This window comes from Schistocerca gregaria, chromosome 2 (assembly GCF_023897955.1).
Source record: "Schistocerca gregaria isolate iqSchGreg1 chromosome 2, iqSchGreg1.2, whole genome shotgun sequence".
In the NCBI taxonomy this organism is placed as follows: domain Eukaryota; kingdom Metazoa; phylum Arthropoda; class Insecta; order Orthoptera; family Acrididae; genus Schistocerca; species Schistocerca gregaria.
In genome coordinates, this window is record NC_064921.1 from 84,104,822 (window position 1) to 84,129,120 (window position 24,299).

Consider the following 24,299-nt stretch of genomic DNA (forward strand, 5'->3'; position numbering starts at 1 on the left):
GCTACTGAATGTATGCATGTCATCCTGTAATGACGAGACAGCAATCAATCTCCCTGACTACCCGACTTCAAGCTGTTGTAGCCCACATATTACCCTTAGCGCCACAGAACGTTCCATTATGATGCCCTGTCCCTGTTCCTTACTGGACTAAGGCGGCGTGACGCAATTCGCCCGCGCAGACGTGCTCTCCCCCTGCGGGTCCGGGGGTTAGAATAGGCCCGAGGTACTCCTGCCTGTCGTAAGAGGCGACGAAAAGGAGTTTCTCCCCCTCGAGGGGGTAGTTAGCGCCTGCGTCCGGAGACGGACGGTTTCACGACCTATATTTGCGTTCATTTTGGTTTTTCACTTCTGGTTTCTTCCTTCTTTTGGTTGATTCCTTTCTTTGTTCTTCTCCATCTCGCTGTCCTCTTCTCCTTGCCTCCTTCTCCTTGCCTCCTTCTCCTTGCCTCCTTCTCCTTGCCTCCTTCTCCTTGCCTCCTTCTCCTTGCCTCCTTCTCCTTGCCTCCTTCTCCTTGCCTCCTTCTCCTTGCCTCCTCCTCCTTGCCTCCTCCTCCTTGCCTCCTCCTCCTTGCCTCCTCCTCCTTGCCTCCTCCTCCTTGCCTCCTTCTCCGCTTCGGCGTTTAAGACAGTATGTCCTTTCTTTCCCTCTCTCCTTTCTTTTTCCTTTCTCCCTGTGCGTGCCTGCAGGCCGACCCACGCTTTAGCACCCGTAGCCGGTGACGGGGTAACGCGTAATTCCCCGTCCTGGGTAGACAAGTAAGGCACGCATCTACCCCCTGGTAAAGGCCAGGCCCAGGGAGGGCTCGTTGCCTGAGCTGACACCTTCCGACCATGCCGATTGATGCCTCCCTCCGGCCGTTTCTCGGGAGGTGTGACCTGAGGTGTAAATAATCACCTAAGGCGGGAGTGCCCTCTGAGAGGGTCCCCACAAGGAAGGAGCGCGCCATCAGAGACGCTGGCAATCATGGGGGATTCCTCCGCAATAGATTTCTTCTTTTCTTCTTTTCTGTCCTTCTTTTCTGTCCTTCTTTTCTGTCCTTTTCTTTTCTGTCCTTTTCTTTTCTGTCCTTTTCTTTTCTGTCCTTTTCTTTTCTGTCCTTTTCTTTTCTGTCCTTTTCTTTTCTGTCCTTTTCTTTTCTGTCCTTTTCTTTTCTGTCCTTTTCTTTTCTGTCCTTTTCTTTTCTGTCCTTTTCTTTTCTGTCCTTTACTTTTCTGTCCTTTACTTTTCTGTCCTTTACTTTTCTGTCCTTTACTTTTCTGTCCTTTACTTTTCTGTCCTTTACTTTTCTGTCCTTTTCTTTTCTCCTCCTTCTTTTTCTTTTCTCCTCCTTCTTTTTCTTTTCTCCTCCTTCTTTTTCTTTTCTCCTCCTTCTTTTTCTTTTCTCCTCCTTCTTTTTCTTTTCTCCTCCTTCTTTTTCTTTTCTCCTCCTTCTTTTTCTTTTCTCCTCCTTCTTTTTCTTTTCTCCTCCTTCTTTTTCTTTTCTCCTCCTTCTTTTTCTTTTCTCCTCCTTCTTTTTCTTTTCTCCTCCTTCTTTTTCTTTTCTCCTCCTTCTTTTTCTTTTCTCCTCCTTCTTTTTCTTTTCTCCTCCTTCTTTTTCTTTTCTCCTCCTTCTTTTTCTTTTCTCCTCCTTCTTTTTCTTTTCTCCTCCTTCTTTTTCTTTTCTCCTCCTTCTTTTTCTTTTCTCCTCCTTCTTTTTCTTTTCTCCTCCTTCTTTTTCTTTTCTCCTCCTTCTTTTTCTTTTCTCCTCCTTCTTTTTCTTTTCTCCTCCTTCTTTTTCTTTTCTCCTCCTTCTTTTTCTTTTCTCCTCCTTCTTTTTCTTTTCTCCTCCTTCTTTTTCTTTTCTCCTCCTTCTTTTTCTTTTCTCCTCCTTCTTTTTCTTTTCTCCTCCTTCTTTTTCTTTTCTCCTCCTTCTTTTTCTTTTCTCCTCCTTCTTTTTCTTTTCTCCTCCTTCTTTTTCTTTTCTCCTCCTTCTTTTTCTTTTCTCCTCCTTCTTTTTCTTTTCTCCTCCTTCTTTTTCTTTTCTCCTCCTTCTTTTTCTTTTCTCCTCCTTCTTTTTCTTTTCTCCTCCTTCTTTTTCTTTTCTCCTCCTTCTTTTTCTTTTCTCCTCCTTCTTTTTCTTTTCTCCTCCTTCTTTTTCTTTTCTCCTCCTTCTTTTTCTTTTCTCCTCCTTCTTTTTCTTTTCTCCTCCTTCTTTTTCTTTTCTCCTCCTTCTCTTTCTTTTCTCCTCCTTCTCTTTCTTTTCTCCTCCTTCTCTTTCTTTTCTCCTCCTTCTCTTTCTTTTCTCCTCCTTCTCTTTCTTTTCTCCTCCTTCTCTTTCTTTTCTCCTCCTTCTCTTTCTTTTCTCCTCCTTCTCTTTCTTTTCTCCTCCTTCTCTTTCTTTTCTCCTCCTTCTCTTTCTTTTCTCCTCCTTCTCTTTCTTTTCCTTTTTCTCTCCTCTCCTCTCCTTCTCTTTCTTTTCCTTTTTCTCTCCTCTCCTCTCCTTCTCTTTCTTCTTCCTTTTTCTCTCCTCTCCTCTCCTTCTCTTTCTTCTTCCTTTTTCTCTCCTCTCCTCTCCTTCTCTTTCTTCTTCCTTTTTCTCTCCTCTCCTCTCCTTCTCTTTCTTCTTCCTTTTTCTCTCCTCTCCTCTCCTTCTCTTTCTTCTTCCTTTTTCTCTCCTCTCCTCTCCTTCTCTTTCTTCTTCCTTTTTCTCTCCTCTCCTCTCCTTCTCTTTCTTCTTCCTTTTTCTCTCCTCTCCTCTCCTTCTCTTTCTTCTTCCTTTTTCTCTCCTCTCCTCTCCTTCTCTTTCTTCTTCCTTTTTCTCTCCTCTCCTCTCCTTCTCTTTCTTCTTCCTTTTTCTCTCCTCTCCTCTCCTTCTCTTTCTTCTTCCTTTTTCTCTCCTCTCCTCTCCTTCTCTTTCTTCTTCCTTTTTCTCTCCTCTCCTCTCCTTCTCTTTCTTCTTCCTTTTCCTCTCCTCTCCTCTCCTTCTCTTTCTTCTTCCTTTTTCTCTCCTCTCCTCTCCTTCTCTTTCTTCTTCCTTTTTCTCTCCTCTCCTCTCCTTCTCTTTCTTCTTCCTTTTTCTCTCCTCTCCTCTCCTTCTCTTTCTTCTTCCTTTTTCTCTCCTCTCCTCTCCTTCTCTTTCTTCTTCCTTTTTCTCTCCTCTCCTCTCCTTCTCTTTCTTCTTCCTTTTTCTCTCCTCTCCTCTCCTTCTCTTTCTTCTTCCTTTTTCTCTCTCCTTTTCTCTCGATTTCTGCCCGAAAACGGAAACTTGAACACCCACCAGTGACAAAAGTACTACCGCCTGCCCCACAGTTCCTCGTTCCTCGTTTCTCGATCTGAGGACGGAAAGGATTTTTCCTCTGTCGACACTTTCGTTATCCAGAAGGGCGTAGATGCCATAGCCGGATCTGTCAAGTCTTGTACCAGGTTGCGTAATGGTACCTTGTTACTAGAAACTGAGAGCGCCATTCAGGCACAAAAACTGCTTCGGGCGACACTCCTGTACACGTCCCCTGCCTGGGTGGAGGCTCACCGCACTTAGAATTGGTCAATCCGTCGAGTGATCTAGTACAGACCACTCCACGAGACGGACGAGGAGATTGTCTTTCCTCGCTGAGCAGGGCGTGACGGCTCTCCATAGGGTCATGAAAAAGGTCAACAATGACCTTGTACCGACCCGGACACTTTCCTTGACCTTTGACAGTGTTCAGCTGCCGTCACGCATCAAGGCGGGCTACGAGGTTACCTCTGTTCGCCCCTATGTCCCGACACCTACGCGCTACTACCAGTGTCAGCGTTTCAATCACACTCGCCATTCTTGTTCCAATGCGGCTACATGTGTGACTTGTGGCAGGGATCCCCATGAGGGTAACTGTCCACCTCCGTCTCCTCATTGTGTGAACTGTCGCGGTGACCATGCAACTCCTCCCGCGACTGTCCCGTCTAAAAGGAAGAACGCTGTATCCAAGAAATTCGGGTCAGAGTGTCTCCACCTCGGCTGCTCGCAAGCTATTCGCTAGCAGGAAGCCCACGTTGCTCCCAGTGGGGAAGTACAGTACTGTCCTTGCCTCTCCTCGGACTACCAGGTAGGTGGCGACGCAGACAGGCGATCTGACCTTCAGCACTACAGTCATCCGTTCGGCCAGTGCTAAGATCGCCCGGTCGACGTCTCCTCTTCCTCCCGTCGCCCCTCCGACACAAGCACCTTTATCAGCTTCTGCCAGGACGAAGACCCAGAAGTCAGAAGCACAGGTCTTCAAGAAAGAACCTTATCGTGCAGATACTCTACATACCTCGAACCCTCAGCCATCGACCAATCCTTCCACAAAACGGCCTTCCAAGAAGGCTCATAGGAAGCACAGTTCTCCTTCCCCGCCACGGCGCATTTCTCCTCCTGCGCCCCCCCAGCGGATGCCGCCCCAGGCCATCATCCGTTTCGCCTGGCCGCACCGCTGGTAGCCGAACATCTGGCCGTTCACCAACGGAGGAAGCTCCCCTCCCGGCCATCTTCCCAAGGTGGCCGATGAACCTATAAAACAAATGGACGATGACTGTCCGCCTACTGCTAGCGGCGGCAGTGCTCGCTCGAAGCCAGGCCCTCAGCGGCCTTCGAGGTGACCCCTTCTTGCATCTCCTTCTTCTCACGATGGCACTAATTCACTGGAATATTCGCAGCATTCGCTCCAACCGAGAGGACTTGAAATTGTTGCTCCGCTTGCACCGTCCGCTCGTCGTAGCCCTCCAGGAAACGAAGCTACGCCCATGCGATCACATTGCCTTGGCACACTACACCTCTGCGCACAGGCCTGCAGGCAGTTGCCGTCCGCATTACTCTCCCCACTTTCACATTTTCCATTTGTACCGTTTGAACTCCATCGTCGTCTGCCGTTACCAGGGCAGACATGCTGCAAATCATTGCTCAGCTCCCTACACCATTTTCGTTAACTGGAGACTTCAATGCTCACCATCCTCTTCGGGGCTCTCCAGCATCCTGTCCGAGGGGCTCCCTGTTAGCAGACGTTTTCAACCAGCTCAATCTTGTCTGCCTCAATACTGGCGCCCCTGCTTTCCTTTCAGACCTCACACCTATTCCCATTTAGACCTCTGTTTGTACTAACCAACTTGCACGCCTGTTTGAGTGGTATGCGCTTTCTGATACATATTCGAGCGACCACTTCCCATGTTACCCATCTCCTGCCTCATACCCCCTCTCCGTGCTCAACTAGTTCGAACATCTCCAAAGGAGACTGGGGGCTCTTCACTTCCAGGGCGACCTTTCAGGATCAAACCTTCACAAGCTGCGATAGTCAGGCCGCACACCTCACGGAAGTCATTCTCACTGCTGCTGAATATTACATCCCTCACACTACTTCTTCTCCACGCCGTGTGCCTGTCCCCTGGTGGACCGCAGCATGTAGAGACGCCTTACGTGCTCGTCGACGTGCTTCACGCATCTTTAAACGCCACCCTACAGTGGCGAATTGTATCACTTACAAACGATTACGTGCGCAGTGTCGTCGTATTTTTAAAGAAAGCAAGAAAGCAAGGAAGCCAGCTGGGCTGCTGTCACAAGCACCTTCAACAGTTTCTTCTCCTCCTCCTCCTGTTGTCTGGGGTAGCCTGCGCCGGCTATCTGGCACTAAGGTCCACTCACCAGTTTCTAACTTGGCGGTCGCGAATGACGTCCTTGTGGCCCCTGAGGATGTCTCCAATGCCTTCGGCCGCTTTTTCGCAGAGGTTTCGAGCTCCACTCATTGCCTGCTTTCGGGGGAGGAAGCCAGGGGGGTAGAGGAGGCTCGGCCACCTAACTTCCGCTCCTCGAATCGTGAAAGTTATAATGCCCTATTCACCATGCAGGAACTCGAAAATGCACTTGCCCGGTCACGGTCCTCCGCTCCAGGGCCTGATTCTATTCATATTCCGATGCTGAAGAACCTTTCTTCTGTGGGTAAAGGTTTCCTTCTTCGTCCTTACAATCGCATCTGGATTGAGGGACATGTTCCCGCATGCTGGCGCGAGTCTATTGTTGTACCGATTCCTAAACCGGGGAAGGACAAGCACTTGCCTTCCAGTTATCGACCCATCTCGCTTACCAGCTGTCTCTGTAAAGTGATGGAGCGAATGGTTAACTCTCGGTTGGTTTGGCTGCTCGAATCTCGACGCCTACTTACCAATGTACAATGTGGATTTCGTAGGCGCCGCTCTGCTGTTGACCATCTGGTTACTCTGTCGACCTTCGTTATGAATAACTTCTTGCGAAAGCGCCCGACCGCGGCTGTGTTCCTTGATTTGGAGACGGCTTACGACACCTGTTGGAGGGCGGGCATTCTCCGCACCATGCATACATGGGGCTTTCACGGTCGCCTCCCACTTTTTATTCGTTCCTTTTTAATGGATCGACAGTTTAGGGTACGTGTGGGTTCTGTCCTGTCAGAAAACTTTCGCCAGGAAAATGGGGTGCCACAGGGCTCCGTTTTGAGCGTCGCTCTCTTCGCCATAGCGATCAATCCAATAATGGATTGCTTCCCAGATGATGTATCAGGCTCACTTTTCGTGGACGATTTTACCATCTGTTGCAGCGCGCAGCGTACATATTTCCTGGAGCGCTGTCTTCAGCTTTCTCTTGACCGTCTTTACTCCTGGAGTGTCGTCAATTGCTTCCGTTTTTCTGCCGAGTAAACGGTCTGCAGTAACTTCTGACGCTACAAAGTTTCTCCCACCGTCCTTACGACTCGGCCCCGTTGCTCTCCCATTCGTGGAGACAACAAAATTTTTAGGTCATACATTTGACAGGAAACTTAGTTGGTCTCCACATGTCATATTTGGCTGCCCGTTGTACCCGTACTCTAAATGTCCTCCGTGTTCTCAGTGGCACGTCTTGGGGAGCGGATCGAACCGTCCTACTTCGCCTATATCGGTCGATCGTCCGCTCCAAGCTGGATTATGGGTGCTTTGTATACCCCTCTGCACGGCCGTCCATCTTATGCCGGCTGAACTCCATACAACATCGGGGTTCACGACTTGCGATCGGAGCGTTTTATACTATTCCCGTCGAGAGTCTTCATGCTGAAGCCGGTGAATTGCCATTCACCTACCGGCGCGATATGCTGCTTTGTCGTTACGCCTGTCGGCTTCTGTCAATGCCCGACCACCCATCGTATCGTTCCTTTTTTGACGACTCTCTCGACCGTCAAAAAGGGTTGTATGTCTCTGTCCTGCTACCTCCGTGAGTTCGCTTTCGTCGACTCCAACACCTTGATTTTTCACTCCCTGCAACCTTTCGAGTGGGCGAGAGCCACACGCCACCTTGGCTCCAGGTTCAGGTTCGCGTTCACCTTGACCTCCGCTCGCCCCCAAAGGAGGTTACCCCCCGGTTCTGTATACCACTCCCGTTTTGTCGAACTTCGTTCGAAGTTGATTAATATGACCTTCATTTATACAGATGGCTCTAAGACCAATGACGGGGTTGAGTGTTACTTTATTGTCGGTGCACAAAGTTTCAAATACCGGCTACATGGCCATTGTTCGGTCTTCACAGCTGAGATATTTGCCCTCTACCAGGTTGTTCTTTACGTCTGTCGCCACCAACATTTTGCTTATGTCATCTGCTCCGATTCTCTGAGCGCCGTCCAGAGCCTCAGTGATCCGTATCCGGTTCACCCTTTCGTGCACCGGATCCAAAGCTCTCTTCAGCAGCTGGTGGACGACGGGTCTCCAGTTAGCTTTATGTGGGTTCCTGGCCATGTCGGTATCCCTGGGAACGAAGATGCAGCTGCAGATGCGCGGCCAAGGCTGCGGTCCTCCAGCCTCGGACGGCTTCTTGTGGTGTCCCTTCATCAGATTGTAGCACGGTCATTTGTCGGCGCATTTTACCGCTGTGGCATACCGATTGGGCTGCTCTTAGGAACAATAAGCTTCGGGCCTTGAAACTTCCCGCAGCTTGGACGTCCTCACGTCCTCACGTCCTTCTCGGCGGGAGGTCGTTTTGGCCCGGCTATGAATTGGACTGTGCCAGTTCAGCTATCGCCATCTGCTGACGGCAGCGCCGGCGCCGTTCTGTCCATGTGGGCAACTGCTGACGGTCCGCCACATTTTAACGTCCTGTCCGGATTTTCCTACGCTGCGCCTTGATCTTGGCCTGCCATGTACTCCGGAGGCCATTTGAGCGGATGACCCGGGAGCTGCTGCTTGCGTTCTTCGTTTTATCAACTTGACACACCTGTCTATGGACGTTAGATTATGCTGTAGTTATTTAATCCTATGTCTGTTAATACGTGTTTTATAGTGTTGTTCTTTTTAGTTGCTGTTTTAACCTTGTGCTTCGCGGTACATTACTAAATTAGTCAGGGCGCTAATGACCATTGTAGTAGCGCGCCCTAAAACCACAAAAAAAGCAGACGTGCTCCTCGCGTTTTTAACCATCATCCTCCTATGGAAAACATTTACTATAAACGGTTTTTGCATAGTCCCGTGTTCTTCGGGATAGCAATATCTTTTCACAGTACCACTCATTAGATCGTGTGGGCCAACCTCTGATAGCTCTCCAGGACGATGGTCCATTCCCCACTTTGCGGCTTGACTGCAGCAGACGATGTTATCGTGGACCCTGTTCCTACCTCAGTCGTAAAAACTCGAAACTTCCAAGGAATGGCGGCCCGTGGTGTCCATAATCGGAAACGAGCGAAGGCGTCTCCGGCGATCCCTTCTGTTCTCCTAATCGTGAGCGCTACAATGACGCCTTTCCTATGAGGGAGCTAGATCATGCTCTGTTGATCCGCCGCAGGGCCAGATGCCATCCACATTCAGATGTTGCAGCACCTTTATCTTGTGGGCAAGCACTTTGTGCTGAACACGCACAACCGCATCTGCGCAGAGGGCACATTTCCCGGACGTTGGTGTGAAGCCACCGTCATGGCCATACCTAATAAATGGACAAATACCTTCCTTCTAGCTACTGTTCAATTTCTCTTACCAGCTGCATTTGCAAGGTGATGGAAGATAAGCATCATCCCTCGCTGGTGCCGTGGCCGGTCTCGCAATTTACTCACGAACGCGCAGTGTGGATTTCGAGCATGGCATCCTGCAGTTCACCATCTCCTTACTTGGACCAGTCTGGCATTCCCGTAAAAAACCATTCATGAAATTGTTGGTCAATGTTCTTAGATTTGTAGAAAGCCTAATACACCTGCTGAATAACTGCTCTCCTCTGTACTCCTTCTTGTCTACGTTGTATTGAAAGTTGTCACTTACTTCCAGCCTCTTACTATACCAAGTCTACATTTAACCACGTTAACCGGAGACATAGCCTTATGCTTCCAGTGTTCACTATATGTGAAGCCAGAATGCACGATGTATTAATCACTTGCACCTAATCAGTGAGGTAAACCGGCTCGCCCTAAGCGCAAAAAAGTAATTTTAAAGTAATTCATCACGCGCATTCTCAATTTTGCGTGACCATGTGTCGAAAGAAGGCAGAAACGATCTTTAGGCGAAATGTTGGTTGAAAGAGCGTAAATTGCGTCCCTATGAAAGAACTTAATGGCATTTGTAGCGTGAAAATAGTGGAGCCCGCACCAATAACTGGGAGGAGCTTCCGCAGACATGACCCCCTGTCAACATCGCAATGCCACCGCACAGAGGACAGTACAGAGCAGAGCATTGACCCCCTCCACTCCAGGAGGAGAACCAGGCAACAGAATCTACCGAGGACACAAGTCTCAGCAGAAACCATACTTTCGTAAATGTTTGGCTTACATTTGAAGAGTAGAATTTTGAAATAAAAGGATCATTAGATGCATATAATTGCAGAGATAGTTGTAAATAATGGACACCACTGTGGCAATAATTCGCATGAAGTTACCATTAATGACTCATGTGGTTAATTCTCTTTACGTTCCACCTAGTGCTGTTATCAGCTGTCCCCTAGATAATTCAATCAAATTTATCATTCAACGACTGTTGTTTAACCAGGTCTTTATTTTTGTGTTCGATATTTCTGACACGGGTACGTAGTCTATGATAATTGCTGCCATTCTTGCGCTCTAAAACAAAACGAAACACAGAATTAAAACGACTACATATCTATAGCTGTCTCCTCTTCCGTCGAGTGCAGAAAGGTCTGAATGATACACAACAGAGAAACGGAAGCCTGAGATGGAGACTTCATGTTCTTTCCCATATTGCTACGACGGATAAAAAGTATAACGCGATCGACAGCCCGCGAGTCATTTGCTAAACGGCCGGTAACTCAGACGGCAAACCCAAGCGGGAACGTGAACGGATAAAAAATGGGCATTCCGTCAGGAAATGGCGGATAGTTAAAACTTGGCCGCAGTGTGTAAAAGCGGTGGGGGAGCGCCACTTTAATGGCGACGGCTAAATGGCAGTGACCTATACGCAACCTTGTTAAAGACCTTCTCCCTGCGGGAGAGCCAATAGGTCGGCCAAGCCGCTGGCAGGTGCTTAATAAGCTGGAGCTTATTCCGGTGGAGGGAAGACCATTGGCGATGCGAGAGGAACACGACTTCCTGACAGACGGCAACACAGGTATCTTCAGACGGAATATAAAAACTGGTGGGCTGAGGTACGATTACTGCAACCTCGGCAGCAGTGTCAGCAGCCTAGTACTCTGAAAAACAGACATGACCAGGAACCCACAAAAACATCACACTGCCTCCGCCAGTAGTGAGCAAGTGACCGTTTTGCTGTACCCGCTGGAGTAAGGGATGGACGCTGTACACCGCACATAGACCTAAGTGTGCCGAGTGAGTCTGAGCAGAGGATACTATCGAAATGCTGTGTCGTCGGATGTACTGTGGCCTGATACAGGGCGAAGAGCTCGGCTGTAAATACTGAGTAGGATGCCAGAAGCCGATATCGAAACACACGGGTTCCAATGACGAAGGCACCCCCTCCCCACGGTTAGACCGACTGGCATCAGTGTATACAAAGGTACTCTTGCGAGGGTCCACGCGAAGGTTGCGAAACCTAAGACTATAGACCGAGGCTGGAGTAGTGTCGTTGGTTGGTTGGTTGGTTGGTTGGTGGGGGTTAAAGGGACCAGACAGCTACGGTCATCGGTCCCTTTTTCCAAATACTAAAAACACCCACAGAGAATAAAAACGATTAACAAACGATAAGACAGACTACACAGAACAAGAGAAACGTAGACAAGGACCAGACAAGAAAAACTAAAATCAGTGTGTGATGGTGGTTGGCCGACCATACAAACAAAAAGGAAAAAGCCAACCACCGAGAAACACATGAAAAAAATCAGAAAAATCGTTGGCCATAGGCCATAGGCCAGAACACACACACACACACACACACACACACACACACACACACACACACACACACACACACACACACACACACACATATATTCTTACATTAAGCGATAAAATCCCCCCTGCCCGAATAAAACGCAGAACTATGTCCGCTATAGAAGAGTCGTCAGATAAAAGCGCAGAGAGCGTATCAGGCAGCGTAAAAGTCTGCCTGAGCACAGTTCAAAGGGCGCACTCCAACAGAATATGCACCACCGTCAAGGACGCCCCACAACGACAGGGGGGGGGGGGGGGGATCCTCACGACACAGTAAATAACTGTGCGGGAAGCTCGCCGTCAAGATAAAAGCCGCAGCTCCGGGTGAACAGTGCGTCGCCGGCAGAAATGCATAACGCAGGTCTTGGGCTGTAGCGCATGGTTTTCATTTTCCCACAGCCAAGACTGCGCCTTGCGGATTGCTTCCTGTAGCTGACGTTCAGCAGCTGCAGTGCCAATAGAGCTGTACTAAAGGCAGAAGTAGACAGCATACAGGGAAGCGGAGACAGAATTTCCCACGGCCGCAGCGAGCCCGGTAATAGCTATTAAACACACACACACACACACACACACACACACACACACACACACACACACACACACACACACACACACACACACACTCTCTGAGAACAGAACCCTGTGGCACACCGTTCTCCTGGACTTGTGAGGAACTATATGAGGCCGCGACGTGCACGCGGAAGGTACGATACGATAGAAAATTCCGGATATAGATCGGCAGAGGGCCTCAAAGACCCCATCCATGAAGAATGTGATGACGCCATGTCGTATCATACGCCTTCCGCATGTCGAAAAAGACAGCAACCAGATGCTGACGGCGGGCAAAGGCAGTACGGATGGCCGACTCCAGGCTCACCAGATTGTCGGCGGCGGAGCGGCCTTCACGGAACCCACCCTGAGACGGAGCCAGAAGGCCTCGAGACTCTAGTACCTAATTCAAGCGCCGGGTCACCATCCGTTCAAGCAACTTGCAAAGAACGTTGGTGAGGCTAATGGGACGGTAGCTGTCCACCTCCAAAGGGTTCTTCCCTGGTTTCAGAATGGGGACAACAAGACATTCCCGCAATTGCGACGGAAACTCACCCTCGACCCAAATGCGGTTGTAAAGATCGAGGAGGCGTCGCTGGCAGTCCACTGAAAGGTGTTTCAGCATCTGGGAGTGGATGCTATGTGGCCCAGGAGTGGTATCAGGACAAGCGCTGCGAAATTTCCACTCACTGAATGGAACATGGTACAATTCAGGATGGTGGGTGCGAAAAGAGACTCCGACGTTCCATTCGCTCTGTAATGGGGCGGAAGCCCAAGGGGTAGTTGGCAGAAGCGGAATTCAGAGCAAAGTGCTCTGCCAAGCGGTTTGCAATGACATCTGTGTCAATACAAACTGCTCCTTGCAGTGAGAGCGCAGGGACACTGACAGGGGTCCGATAGCCATAGAGGCGGCGAATCTTGGCCCAAACCTGCGATGGAGTGACATAGAGGCCAATGGTAGAAACATACCGCTCCCAGCACTCCTGCTTGCGTTGGAGGATAATGCGGCGGGCTCGCGCACGCAGCCGTTTGAAGGCGAAAAGGTGTTCGATTGAGGGATGTCGCTTGTGACGCTGGAGCGGCCGCCGGCGTGCTTCAATTGCTTCAGCGATTTCAGGCGACCACCAAGGCACAGTAGGCCGCCGAAGGGACCCAGAAGAACGGGGAATTGCAGTCGGCGGCAGTAACGATGCCGGTGGTGACCGATTGAACCACTGCATCAATGTCATCGTTAGAGAGAGGCTCAATAGCGGCAGTGGAGGAGAATAAGTCCCAGTTAGACTTATTCAGAGCCCATCTGCTAGGGCGCCCAGAAGACTGACGCTGTTGCAGTGACAGAAAGATCGGAAAGTGGTCACTACCACACAGGTCGTCATGCACTCTCCATTGGACAGACGGTAAGAGGCTAGGGCTACAGATCGAAACGTCAGTGGCGGAGTATGTGCCATGCGCCACACTGAAGTGTGTGAAGGCACCATCATTTAATATCGAGAGATCGATCTGCGCCAATAAATGCTCAACGATGGCGCCTCGACCTGTTGCCACTGACCCACCCCACAGATGATAATGGGCGTTAAAGTCGCCCAGTAACAAGAAAGGTGGCGGCAATTGGGCTATCAGAGCAGCCAGGACATGCTGCGCGACATCACCATCCGGTGGAAGGTACCGACTGCAGACGGTAACAGCCTGCGGCGTCCACACCCAAACAGCGACAGCCTGTAAAGGTGTTTGGAGAGGAACAGACTCGCTGTGAAGAGTTCAGGACATAGATGCAGACGCCACCAGACATACCTTCATAAGCTGCCCGGTTCTTAAAATTACCCCTATAGCCACAGAGGGTGGGGGTTCGCATTGCTGGAAACAGTTTCCGGCAGAGCAATGCAGAGGAAAGGGTGAAGGCTGAAAAGTTGGCGGAGCTCAGCTAGATGGTGGAAGAAACCGCTGCAGTTCCACAGGAGGATGGTGTTGTCCATGGCTGAGAAAGGCGGGACGGGACTGGGAAGGAAGATTACGCCGCTGTGTCACCTGCTGCGTCCGATTGAGCACCGGGGATAGTGCTTCCCGTGGCATCTGAGGGACCAGCGAGATCAAGGTCCTCAGCGGTCGCCAGAATCTCCACCTCATCCTCAGACGCAGAGCTGGAAGGTTGCGGTGGGATGGCTGCCACCGCGAGTTCCTTGGGCTGAGAGCTCTTCTTGGGTTTCTCACGCCGTTCCTTGGGTCGCACCGGCTGGGAGGGCTACACCGATTCCGTCTCCGGGACGGAGGAGGATCGTGAAGCCCTACAACCAGCTGATTGCGGGCACTTACGCCACTGTCGGTCGTCAGCCTTCTCGCTGGAGGAAACCTGGGGAGGGAGGGACCCCTTGGGAGCGTGAGAAGCCGAAGAAGTTGGACACTTAGAAGTGGGGACAGACGTCCCCAACGGGTGGGATGGTGTTGCTCCTGAGGTAGGTGGTGCAGGAGCAACCCGGTGGGTAGAGTCCCCCACTGGCGAGGGGGCAGGAGTAGTTGTACTACTCGTCGATCTGACCACAATTGGAGAAACAGACTGGGCTAGCACAGGTGTTGCAGCAGCAGCAGCGTAGGAAGATGTCATTCTCACAGGATGGAGTCGGTCGTATTTCCTTTTGGCCTCAGTATAGGTCAGTGGTCCAGGGTCTTTTATTCCATAATTTTACGCTCTTTCTGGAAAATTCGGCAGTCTGGCGAGCGAGGTGAATGGTGCTTTGCGCAGTTGACACAGATGGGAGGCGGGGCACATAGAGTATTGGGATGTGATGGGCGTCCGCAATGTCGACATGTGAATCCGGAAGTGCAGCGAGAAGACATATGGCCGAGCTTCCAGCACTTACAGCACTGCATCGGGGGAGGGATATAGGGCTTAACGTCACATTGGTAGACCATCACCTTGACTTTCTCCGGTAATGTATCCCCTTCGAAGGCCAATATGAAGGCACCGGTAGTAATCTGATTTTTCTTCGGATCCCGATGAACTCGCCAGACGAAATGTACACCTCGGTGCTCTAAATTGGCTCGCAGCTCTTCATCAGACTGCAAAAGAACATCCCTATGGTAAATAACTCCCTCGACCATATTTAAATTCTTATGGGGTGTGATCGTAACGGCAACGTCCCCAACTTGTCACAAGCGAGTAACCGTCGTGACTGGGCAGAGGATGCCGTTTGTATCAGGACTGACCCAGAGCGCATTTTTGACAAGCCCTCCACCTCCCCAAACTTGTCCTCTGAATGCTCGACGAAGAACTGAGGCTTTGTGGAGAGAAGACTCCCCATCAACCCTCGTACAAACTAAGAAGCGGGGCGAATAACTGCTACTGCCATCCTGAGACTTACGTTCCTCCCACGGTGTGGCCAGGGAGGGAAACATTTTCGAATCGTGCTTCTGAGCGTTCAACTGAGCCCAAGAACGCTTTGAGATTGCTGGCGGCTGGCTACCAGCGAGAGACGATGTACCATGCTTCATTGCGGGTCATCCGCCCTGATGCCACCTACTCCGACCAAAGGCCCTCCCCTCAGGCGCCACGGCAAGAGCCACCTGGCAGGATGGCCGTTTCCGAGAGTCGCGATACCCCAGGAGGATAGGCATCTACTTCTTGGCATACGTGGGGAGCTAACGGCGCAGCCATCAGTAGACTGATCCCTGTGTTGTCAAGGGGCTACAACCAATAGGGGACATGGCGGCCCCACCACAACGGACTGGCTACCGTGCTGGATGTTAGGTAACATGTGGTCCATGGTCGCCATCGGTGCAGGAAGAGGCACTGCACAGTGCAAGGTATAAACCGCACGCAGAAACAGTCATGCCCAAGAGATGGAGAGCGGACAGGACTGCTATTCAACGGTGTATAAGCTGGCGAAAAGTCTGATCGCAAGATGGACCCAATGCACCAAGTAAGGCGCCCTTCCCAATCAGCTCGCTCCTCGGAAAATTGAGAGATTGTGGTGAAACCCTACAGGGGACCATCACATAAGGCCGGAAAGCTTGACTCCTTTTAGTCGCCTCTTATGACAGGCAGGAATAACGTGGGCCTATTCTAACCCCCGAACCCGCAGGGGGGAGTAGTGTTCTTAGGAAGCAAATGAAGGCCTAGGTTAACTTGTGCCACTTCGCGAAGCCAAGGTAGTGACAGGTTCACACCCATTGGGAAAGCTGCAGGTACTGTGATGTTAAGCCGCCATAGCAAATACGGAAACTGGACTCCAGGGGGACCAGCACCCCCTCACTGGCCATCAAAGGAATCGTCGAAGGAGGCGGCATAGGATGGGTGGCCATGCATGGCAGCCTAACGGCATGCATACCTGATGAGGACAAAATCACAGATTTAAGACGGGAATAGTTCTGCAGCTTCAGCAGACTGACTCTCAACTAGGCTGGTGTAGAAGGCCAAACCGATGCCATGATGGAGGATTGGGTTGCGACAGCGTGACACGGATGGGCGTGCAGACGTATGAACAAAGCACCTCTGGTCGAGTTTCGAACTGACAAGGGACCAGTACAAACGGAGGACGGTGGTTCGGTACCCCCAAAAAGTACTATTGACACTGTATGCGGTTCCTCAATAGCTTGCGTAAGTTGCCAGGTTAGACATGGTAGGACAGACAGGGATTCCCATCGAAGATGAGCCCCAGGAATTTCGTAGTTTCAACTAACGGAAGGGCAACAGGCCCAATATGTAAAGGCGGTAGGGGAAACCAATTACAACCGTCTGTAGCAGTTGTTTTTCCACTCACATCGCCAGAAATTCATACTGTCGATGCTCCAGGGGTAAAGACAAACAATACATGGCTAGACAGCGCTCAGTGACAGGTCCGTGGAGATCTGCAATAGATGGCAAAATCGTGAACAAAAAAGGAGCCGGAGATGGTCAGCAAGAGAGGCCATTACAGGGTTAATCGTGGTAGCAGAGGGGACAACACTAAGGACGGAACCTTGAGACTGTTTTTCTGGAAAAAGGTGTTCTACAAAGCAGAACGCACATGCGACCGGAAAACTCAGTCTATCTTGTCAAAATGCCTGAAGGAAGGTGCAAGTGATCAATACATCGTGCATTCTGGCTTCACATAACGTGAACACTGGAAGCATAAGGGTAAGTCTCCGGTTGACGTGGTTAAATGTAGACTTCGTATACTAAGAGGCTGGTTGTGACAACTTTCAATACAACGTAGACGAGAACTTGAGGTGATGTAGTACGTGTTCTTTAGAGAATCTGAGAAAGTGATAAATTTTGTAAACAACACTTCTTCGTCGGCTTTGTCTCCGCTACATGAATGGTATGAGGTGGGTCAACCAGAGCATATACAGCCCGTTTAGTTCACGTTCTTTTTAGTACAAGCACCTAGTAAGTCCCTAGTAGAGTAATGGATGCAGCAGTAAACTAAGATGTACAATGATGCGTCGCAAGAAATTGGCTTGCAAATTCTGAATATCCTTCGATATATACAATTTCCATGCAAGTAAGTTATTGGCTATAGATCAGAAGTCCGGACTGAAGAGTTGGGATGACGGCTCGTCTTCTAGTGCGGCCTTTGATAGCTGTAGGGGCGCTTACATTGCCTTCGTATAAGTGCAGCTCCTGTCACGGTGCGGCCCTACCCAGCATTGCTATTGCCTGACGTCGTCTCACAGCCTTCTCGGCTGTTACCTTCCAGGCTGACGTGCGGGCTCTTTGTCACGCCGGAATATCCCTCCCTCCCAAAGGAACGGACCGTCGTGGTGGAGGGAGAGCGTCAACGGTGGGGAGGGGGGGGGGGGGGGGTTGACGCTGCGCTGGACCGGAAGCTGTGCCTGCTGACATTAAGCCTCAGGTCGTACCCCGCCACGTAGTCTCCAGCCTTTGCTCTGGCGGAAATGTCCCCCAGAAAACGACCAGAAGGGTACGCGTCCACCTCCGGAGGCCAATAACGAGATGCGGAAGACGTCGGCTGCCGCAGTGTGGGAGGGTGCAGCTGCATCGGTAGGACGAGAGGAGGCGAAAGCTCCGTCTTCATGGGGTCGTCTCGCGATGATAGCCCTCTCGCGGCTGCTGTGGCCGCGTTGTCCTTAAGATCGGTGAACCTGGGGGAAAAAGAGACTGCGCGATGACCTTTCAAAGGACATTGGCGAATTTGCTAGTGATGCCGGTGCTGCAAGCCATTTGGACCTGCAATAAGATACTGCAAGCGCAAAGTCGACGGACGATTTCGCATGGCGACCACAGCCTGCTGCGGCTAAAACCCTGTAAAAGACAGTATCATGCGGAGCTAAGCGATACTTGCGGCCTTGCTTCGGCGCCGGATGCTGAGGGTCGAGCAGGTGGACCAGAAACCGGTGGCGGTGGCCTTGAAGGAATTTCGCCGGCGATGGTCCATCTCGTGGTTGCGAACGATAGGAGGCTAGAACCAGTTGCACTGCTCGATCACTGGTGTGTGTGTGTGTGTGTGTGTGTGTGTGTGTGTGTGTGTGTGTGTGTGTTTGTCTTCAAGCAACAGATGGCAAAACTTCGCTCCTCAGCGTTCCGCTTAGCCGGTTGACAGTGGTTGCGACGGTGCACTAATTAGAAACTGCATGCCATTGCGTTCACAGTATGTTTCCTATTCATTGGATGTGCTCAGGGCCCTTTCCAGACACGCTGACTTCACGCAAGTAGAGGGGAAAAAAATAGAGGATAACGCCTGAACTGTGCTGCATGCCGTTGTCGAGTTCATTGGCACAGCAAAAGGAAACTTGCTATGAGTGTCCACCACAATCAACGAAAGTGCCACGAAGATCCCACAGTGTCTGTGTACACACGTTGCCGTGGCGGTTGCGACTTGGCCCAAGGTCAGAATTTTTGTGGCGCAGCGAACTGGTCTTCCACACAAGCGACATCTGTTCTACTTCATCGTCCATAGCCTGCCGAAATGAACGAATGCATTTTAGCAAAATGTTAAAATCTGAATCAGCTTCCGAGGCATTCGCTATTTTCCTGTAGTTCAAAGAAAAGTTCGAAGCAATTCAGAATCCTGATTGTCGATGTGACAAAGATTGAGCAGAAGTGTCAGTATCAGGGCGAATCGGAAGACGTGAAAGTGCGTCCGCATTACCACGTTGAGCTGTCAGACGATACACGGTCTCGTACTGGTATTGAGACAACAACAAAGCCCATCTTCGCACATTTTGGACAGTTGGTATAGGGACCTGTTTCGCCGGGTGAAAAAGGAACGCATCACAGATCTCTTCACTCCCTAAGTCGGATTTCGTGCCATACTAATAGCGGTGGAATTTGGCTACTGCGTATGTTGTCAGCAAATCCTCCTTTTCAGTTTGTGAATGACACGAAGCTTTAGACAACACTCCTGATGCCTGTCGATTCCGTAAGAGGTGGTGTCAGCTTCAACTGGCCGCTCTGATTTTTGCCTGCTTTCTGATCACTGTCTCTCACGACGACTCTGGCAGAGAGATACACGGCAGCAACCAAAGCGCTTGCCAGGTGGTAGCCGGTTGTCCGAAAATTGAATTGTTCGCGAAACTCAGTATTTGACGCCATTGACAGACACTAATGGTGTGTGTCTATCGGTGGTGACGTGGAGCTGGCAGCTAAACCGCGATATCCAATGCGACACAGCGGGAAGCGCCAAGGTTTCGGCAGAGATATTGTCTATTGGTACTGCTTTGGGCCAACGAGTGAATCTGTCGGTGGTGCTGAGCAGGTAGCGATGGCCGTTTGAGGGCGACAAACTGTCCAACGACGTCATCGTGAACATCGGTGAATCTCACTGGGACGCTATATGTCCCAGTACTTAATATCCCCAACGTCAGTGACTAAACTGCGTTGGCTAGAGAAAATACTTCGTCCACTTCATACAATCCTCTTTTGCTCTAGACCACCTGAAGCGATGTAGAACCAGACGGAGCTTAGATCGCGTACCTGGGTGGCTCAGCCCGCGGAGGGGTTCGAAAGCTTGCTGTCGGAAGTTAGGAGGCCGGTGTGGACGTGACTTAGCTGTGGACACATCGAAATACAGTTGCACCTGGAGTATCTACGGATTGCAGTTGCAGTGACGTCCGTGCATCTCCTAACAGGCCTCGCAGCTGTTGGTCAGACCTCCGTGCTTCTGCAAGTGCTGCATAGTCCGGTGTGACCGAAGTGAGAGACAGTCCGCTACGATATTATAGATTCCGAAATGTGTTGCTTCTGCGAACTGTTCACGTTATTTTTCCAAAAGGCGAATGTCAGCGGCTTGTGGTCTGTGAATACAGTGAAGGCGCGAGACTCGACGTAAGGACGAAAGTATTTGACAGTCTCGTACATAGCCAGCAGTTCCCGGTCGTACGCGCTCCTTCCTTTCCGGAGTTGTTCAGCTTCTTAGGGAAGATACCTAGCGGCTTTATCAACACATTATGGAAGCACGCCGCCTCAGTAGGTGATCAGGTGTTACTGAATACATTCGTGATCAAGAACAAGAAACTTTGAAACTGTGAAATTTCGGATATGGGATAGTGTTGCAATAAATATATTGAAGATACATTTACTCTCTCATTATGGGATGTCACGTGGGTAGGTGCTACACACAGCCGAACCCCTCCCCCTCTCCCTCGCCCAAACACACCCCTCCGCTCCACCCAACTCCTCGCAACAAATTAAGCAGCGTGGGATACTGACGTGCCAACTGCCCGACAAAAGATGGTCTTGTCACCGCTTGCGGCAATAAGTTTTTCCAGAAACTTTGCCCTTCAAAATTTCGTCCGCGTGGCATTTAAAGAGTACAAATGTTTGATGGACTCGTCGGGAGATTAATTTAGCAAACAAATTCAATAATTACTTTTACATTTTTTAAAGAATAAATAATAGTTCTGAGTGGCATTTAGAGAGAATAAGCCCATCTAAATTCTGTATTTCTATTCTTAGTTTTCTGAAACAATACGTAAGTTTGCATATGAGGCCGTTATAAGCGTGCTATAAGCGATCCAAAGCCTTCTCATTTTTCAGAAACACAGCCGTCGTAGCATTGTGAGTGGTACAGATTCCTTTGTTCCACTATACGTATGGCTTCTTACGTTGGAGCACGGTAGAATGGTGAAACCTGAAGCGGAATTTTTGCGGTTTCAGGGTGACCATGCTGATAAATTGCCTAGTGAGCGGTTCGAGGACCACTTTTTGAACACCTGTTAAACGTGGTAATCACTGCTGGGTCGATATTCCTGTGGGAAGAACTGGTCTTCCCCAGCTATTTGCTCCCCAGCTATTTGCTCCCCAGCTATTTGCTCCCCCGCACGCAGGGAAGTGTTAAAGCTGCAGGATGGCATTCGTTACGCATGGCAAGTATTCATCTTAATACGTGAACTTTTCCAAACACGATTTTGAATGCTATCGGTACCAGGAGCATTCCTGGCTGTGTGCTTGATAGCCCATGTGACAATCTAGCATAGGTTCGCCGAAATAACCGACATGCAGAATAGAAGCCGTGTAAACTCTGGTCCTGAAAGACCCAGCATTCACATTCTGAACGGAGCGAGTGTTTTACCAGTCTTCTTGCCATCAGTTTCGTGTCTGTCTCTTTGTTCACTCCCCGGACCCGAAGCACGACCCTGCCATTCGACTCGGCAACGAAGCCATGCTAGGTAAGCAGCGATGGACCGACTCGAAACAAGCCACCACGTCTCCATGTATATCACCGCCTTATTACAGTTCAGATACACATCACTACAATTTCGTCATGTCTCCCCAAGCCAGTGTTCGGTTTCCTAAAGTGGGGAAATACGTACAGTAAGCAGGAGGAGATGTCTCCTGTGAAGTCTGCTTTTTACTAAGTGGTTGTTGGTTGACTGCATAAGTATCCGCTCGCAAGGTAACGAATTCGTTACGTGCAATAGCTTCGAATCGTGGGTATTGCTGATAAAGCTGAAAGATTTGAGTCCAGTTATTTCACTTCGTCGTACTTCAGCTCGATCAGGTTCCAATAAAACGTTTGGTCTCGGGGGGCAAAAATACGGGCTTCAAGAACATACATCAAAATAGCCGGTTAGTCATGCACGTCATTTGCACAGTTCACTTTTGTTAGATGCTCACACACCAAGCTGAAACCATCCAAATTTCAACGTAAAGTTACTTTTCTGAACAATAACTTTACCGATATCAGTGTGTTAACAATTTTCATAAGTCTGTTTTTAGGGCAGTGTTATCATTCGACCCGACGTCAGGCGGATCCGGTTCTCTGCACCCATAACGTCGCTGTAGACTTAAAAAACGGCAAGAGAAGCAGCAACAATCACTGAGACTGCTACACTGTGAAGATACTTAAGCATATGTATCAGAGCAGTTGTTTTTCCTGGTGTTGTTCTTGCGTGTCTCCAGTGTTGTGACAAGGCTTGCACCGATTTCTCGACGTTTTCGTGGTTCTTTGGTGCAGAGACTAGCTCTGCATATGTTGCCCTTGGAGTGTCAGGCCTTGGTTTTACCCAAGTTTTGTCTTTCTGTTCTGTTTTGTCTGTGTGGTTTGATGGGGCAGCTGTGTCTTTTTGTGTGTGTCTTTTTTTGTGTGTGTGTGTGTGTGTGTGTTGGGGGGAGGGAGGGAGGGGACGGCCTTCACACCCTTTGCCTTCAGTGTGTTTATGTGGACCTCGCAGCCTTGGTACCCTGCTGTGTTGTTTTCCCCCCACACAGCGCACACCTTCCTTGTGGGTCCATGTGTTTTACTGTGCAAGTGCTAATGTCGTGGGGTTCAGCGTATTTTCTACAGTGCACGAGCATCTGGCAGTGGGCGACAATGCGATCCAGTCCCTGACACCTGAAGCACTGCACAACCTCGTTGTTGCGGAGGAGCGGCTCCGTGGTGACAGGGACTGCCAGAACAGCTTTTATCTTGCGCCTGTTCTGCGGTGTGTCTGGCACAGTAACCTGGAATAGTGGCGACTTGCCTTCTGGCCCATTTTTACCCATCTGCTCTACTGTTTCGACTACAAATCCGTGGGCTGTCAGGTCTCTCGACTGCCTGGGTCGAGAGCCATAGGGGAAGTCCCTAGTGACAATGTTCTTGTTCCTTGTCTTGGTGGTGGGGAATGTGTAATGGAGTACATTTTGTCTGTGAGGGCCTTTCTGATGGTGTAGTAGTTTTCGATGTTGTGTAGAGTGATCTCCCCCCCCCCCCCCCCCCCGCCTGTTACTTGTGCTGTAAAGTTGTCCCCCTTGAGGTGTGGTTTCATCATGTCATGAATTTCCTCGTAGTTGTGGGGAAACTCCATGATGATCGGTGGGTGGTCGCGTGTTGTGTGATTCTGTGCTGTTGTTTCTCATGATCCGTCTGATGCATCAGCTACAGTCTGATACCAGTTTGGGGTGGGGTCCACTCCCTGAGCATGTAGAAGTCTCGGCAGGCGAAAGGTTTTTCTCGCTAGCACAAAACCCTCAGTCCTCCCCGGTTTCGCAGTTCCCTTCCAGGACAGCAGTTTCTAGTTCCATTCCAGGGTGACGACAGGTGCTGTCGTTGGCTCAGAAACCGTGTGCTCCTCAGGTGTAGGGGGTTAGAATTTATTGGTGTTCTTTTTTCTTTTCTTTTCATTTCTTTCCATTTCTTTCTCCTCTCTCCTGTCCTTCCTTGCACGAAGCTGCTTCGTGAATATGCTCTTGAGTGGGGGGGGGGGGGGGGGGGCGGGAGGGGAGGGGAGGGCAGAGCGGAGCCTGGCTCCCAAGTTTCAAAGCGTTACGCACCCACGAGACTTAACCTATGGCTTGGTGTAGTTTTGCAAGTGCTCCTGCAGCTCTGCACGTGATCACCGCACAGTACAACTGGCACCGAACGACTGGACTGACGATGCTGCTACTGCTCTAATCTGTTACTTTCCTCTTTGGGGAAGTGTGAGGGGGAAGTTTGTAGCCTTTCGGCTTGTACTCCCCTCTGTACGTGTTCGTGATTGTTTCTGTAGTTTTTTGGTGTCTGTGACATGTGATGATTATTCTGTTTGTGTCTGGTACTTGCCTGAGGTAGGCGAGATGATTGGTGTTACATAGGAAGGAACAGGATTAAGGGATTGGGTATTGGGATTTTCTCGTCGACTTAATCGTCAATGATCGTGATGGGGCGTTTATCGCAGGACATGCCCTCATTCACTCCCTAGGTCGGTATGACGTTTCCTGATCTGGAAGAACATTCATGGAAAACCCTTTCACATCTTGGAAACGCTCTCTCAGGAGTGGGATTTCAGCTGTGGCGTGCAGATATATGGGGAATCAAGGAGGTAAATGCAATGCCCTCCTGAGGGCGCGGTTCTGCAGTCTCTGGAGTTTGGGGTACATGACGAAGCATCACCTGGACAGACAGGACACGCACATTCCATGATTGGCCGGATCAGGGCCTGGTATACGTTCAGTGCTACTGGGTAGGGAAGGGAGGTAGAGTTCAGGATTGGGTATAGGATGGGCATTCTTTGCAGACCTTCTTGTTCACCTCGTATATGTGGGGTTTCCATGT

The 24,299-nt window shown here is 50.1% G+C and overlaps 1 protein-coding gene across 1 annotated transcript; it reads right to left on the minus strand.

The window, feature by feature from the left end:
- Nucleotides 1-962: 962 nt before the first annotated feature.
- LOC126335643 (trichohyalin-like) lies at nucleotides 963-23,073 on the minus strand. The gene is made up of 2 exons (XM_049999100.1): nucleotides 22,996-23,073; nucleotides 963-3,227 (listed from the first exon to the last, which is right to left on the minus strand). Exons 1-2 carry the CDS (start codon nucleotides 23,071-23,073, stop codon nucleotides 963-965), a joined length of 2,343 nt encoding a protein of 780 aa, XP_049855057.1.
- Nucleotides 23,074-24,299: the final 1,226 nt, after the last annotated feature.